The sequence below is a fragment of the Chrysemys picta genome, chromosome 10, assembly GCF_011386835.1.
Source record: "Chrysemys picta bellii isolate R12L10 chromosome 10, ASM1138683v2, whole genome shotgun sequence".
NCBI classification, from domain to species: Eukaryota; Metazoa; Chordata; order Testudines; family Emydidae; genus Chrysemys; species Chrysemys picta.
Window position 1 is genome coordinate 82126254 of NC_088800.1, and position 1684 is coordinate 82127937.

A 1684-nucleotide genomic window follows, 5' to 3' on the forward strand; every position below is an offset into this window, starting at 1 on the left:
CATCCCGGGGCGGCGGGGGAAGGGCAGGAGAGCTGCCTTGCAGTAACCTTTGAAAAGGTCCATTTTCCAGGTAGGAGACAGGAAGAACAATTTTTCTCATGCAATTGCCAACAGGGCCTGCTTTCTATAAGGCTTGAAATACCCCAAAATAATAGTATCTGCTGCTTCTGGGCCTGCTATACCATACAGCTAAGAAATAATCATGTTAAAAGGCTCCCTAAACATTTTCCAACCGCAAAGTAGGTTTGGTTTGATTCTCTGGGGGAAGCTGAGGTTGGTTCTTATTTATTCTGCCTTTCGCTAGTTAATTCCCAGTAATGTATGTGTAGCAGGATGGATCCACAGAGGAATGGCTCACAACCCTTCCGTCTTCTACCTGGGAGGCGTGTGGCCAAATGATATGTTGTCCTTTTTCTCGGCAGGCACCAGGGAAATGGAAGACCACAGTAGCATCGTCCTCCCTATCATTTTTGGCATAATTTGCTTGGTGGGCACGGTAGGGAACAGCATGGTGATCTACACCATCACCAAAAGACCCAAGAGAAACCACAACACTGCAGATGTCTTCATCGTGAGCCTCTCCATCACAGACCTCCTGTTCCTGCTGGGCATGCCCTTGCTTATCCACCAGCTCCTAGGGAATGGGGTCTGGCTTTTCGGGGCTACCATGTGCACCATCATCACTGCTTTAGATGCCAACAGCCAGTTCGCCAGCACGTACATCCTCACGGCAATGGCCATCGACCGCTACCTGGCCACAGTACACCCCATCCGCTCTGCCTACATGCGCACCCCCTGCACAGCCGCCCTGGTGATCTTGCTGCTCTACCTGCTGTCGCTCCTAACCATTGTGCCAGTGTTCATGTACACCCAGCCCATGGTTCTGCCTGGCAGCAAAGCTGGGTGTGGCATCATCCTACCCAACCTCTCAGTTGATATCTATTGGTACACGCTGTACCAGTTCTTCCTGGCTTTTGTCATCCCGCTTTCAGTCATCTGCATTGTGTACCTCAAGATACAGAAGCACATTTCATGCAAGGTGCTGCCGCTGCCCCAGAGAAACTTCCGAGCCAGGACTAAGAAGATCATGCGGATGGCAATAACCATCTGCTCTGCCTTTTTTATCTGCTGGGCGCCCTATTACATCCTGCAGTTGGTCCACCTCAAAGTCACCCAGCCCTCCATTATGTTCCTCTATGCCTATAATGTAGCTATCAGCTTGGGTTACGCAAGCAGCTGCATCAACCCATTCATATACATTGTATTGAGTGACACTTTCCAAAGGAACCTGGTGAAGGCAATCTGCCCAGGCCAGCAGGCCAGAAGAGGTGACAGACATGCCCCTGGGAAAGTCAGTCCCTCTGTGAAAATAAGCCCTGGGCCAAATCAGGAGACCGATCTTAGCATGACATACGCTCATAATATAGACAATGGTATCGCTCTCTCGGTCATGGTTCCTTAGAGGTAACCTGCATGATTTAGCTGAGTGATGGCTAGGTGGTACAAATAGGTGTAAAAACTTTTTGAGGTTGTAGACAAAAAGAAGGGGTTAGCCTTGTCTTAAGGCACACATCCAGGAGTAATGGGGTGAACTGGAGAACATCATTGAGGCTGACTATAAAGAATTCCTTACAGCGAGACCTGCTCCAGGGTGGGATGATCACTGTGTAAGGGATGTACTGGA

At 49.6% G+C, this 1684-nt stretch overlaps 1 protein-coding gene across 1 annotated transcript; it reads left to right on the forward strand.

Annotated features, from left to right (window-relative positions):
• The first annotated feature begins 349 nt into the window (after positions 1 to 349).
• On the forward strand, positions 350 to 1462 carry LOC101947740 (melanin-concentrating hormone receptor 1-like). Its single transcript, XM_005289185.2, has one exon. It carries the CDS (start codon positions 350 to 352, stop codon positions 1460 to 1462), a length of 1113 nt encoding a protein of 370 aa, XP_005289242.2.
• Positions 1463 to 1684: the final 222 nt, after the last annotated feature.

Excerpts from the sequence above, each read along its gene's own strand:
- LOC101947740 (XM_005289185.2), top strand. The coding sequence starts at position 350 with ATGGCTCACAACCCTTCCGTCTTCTACCTGGGAGGCGTGTGGCCAAAT.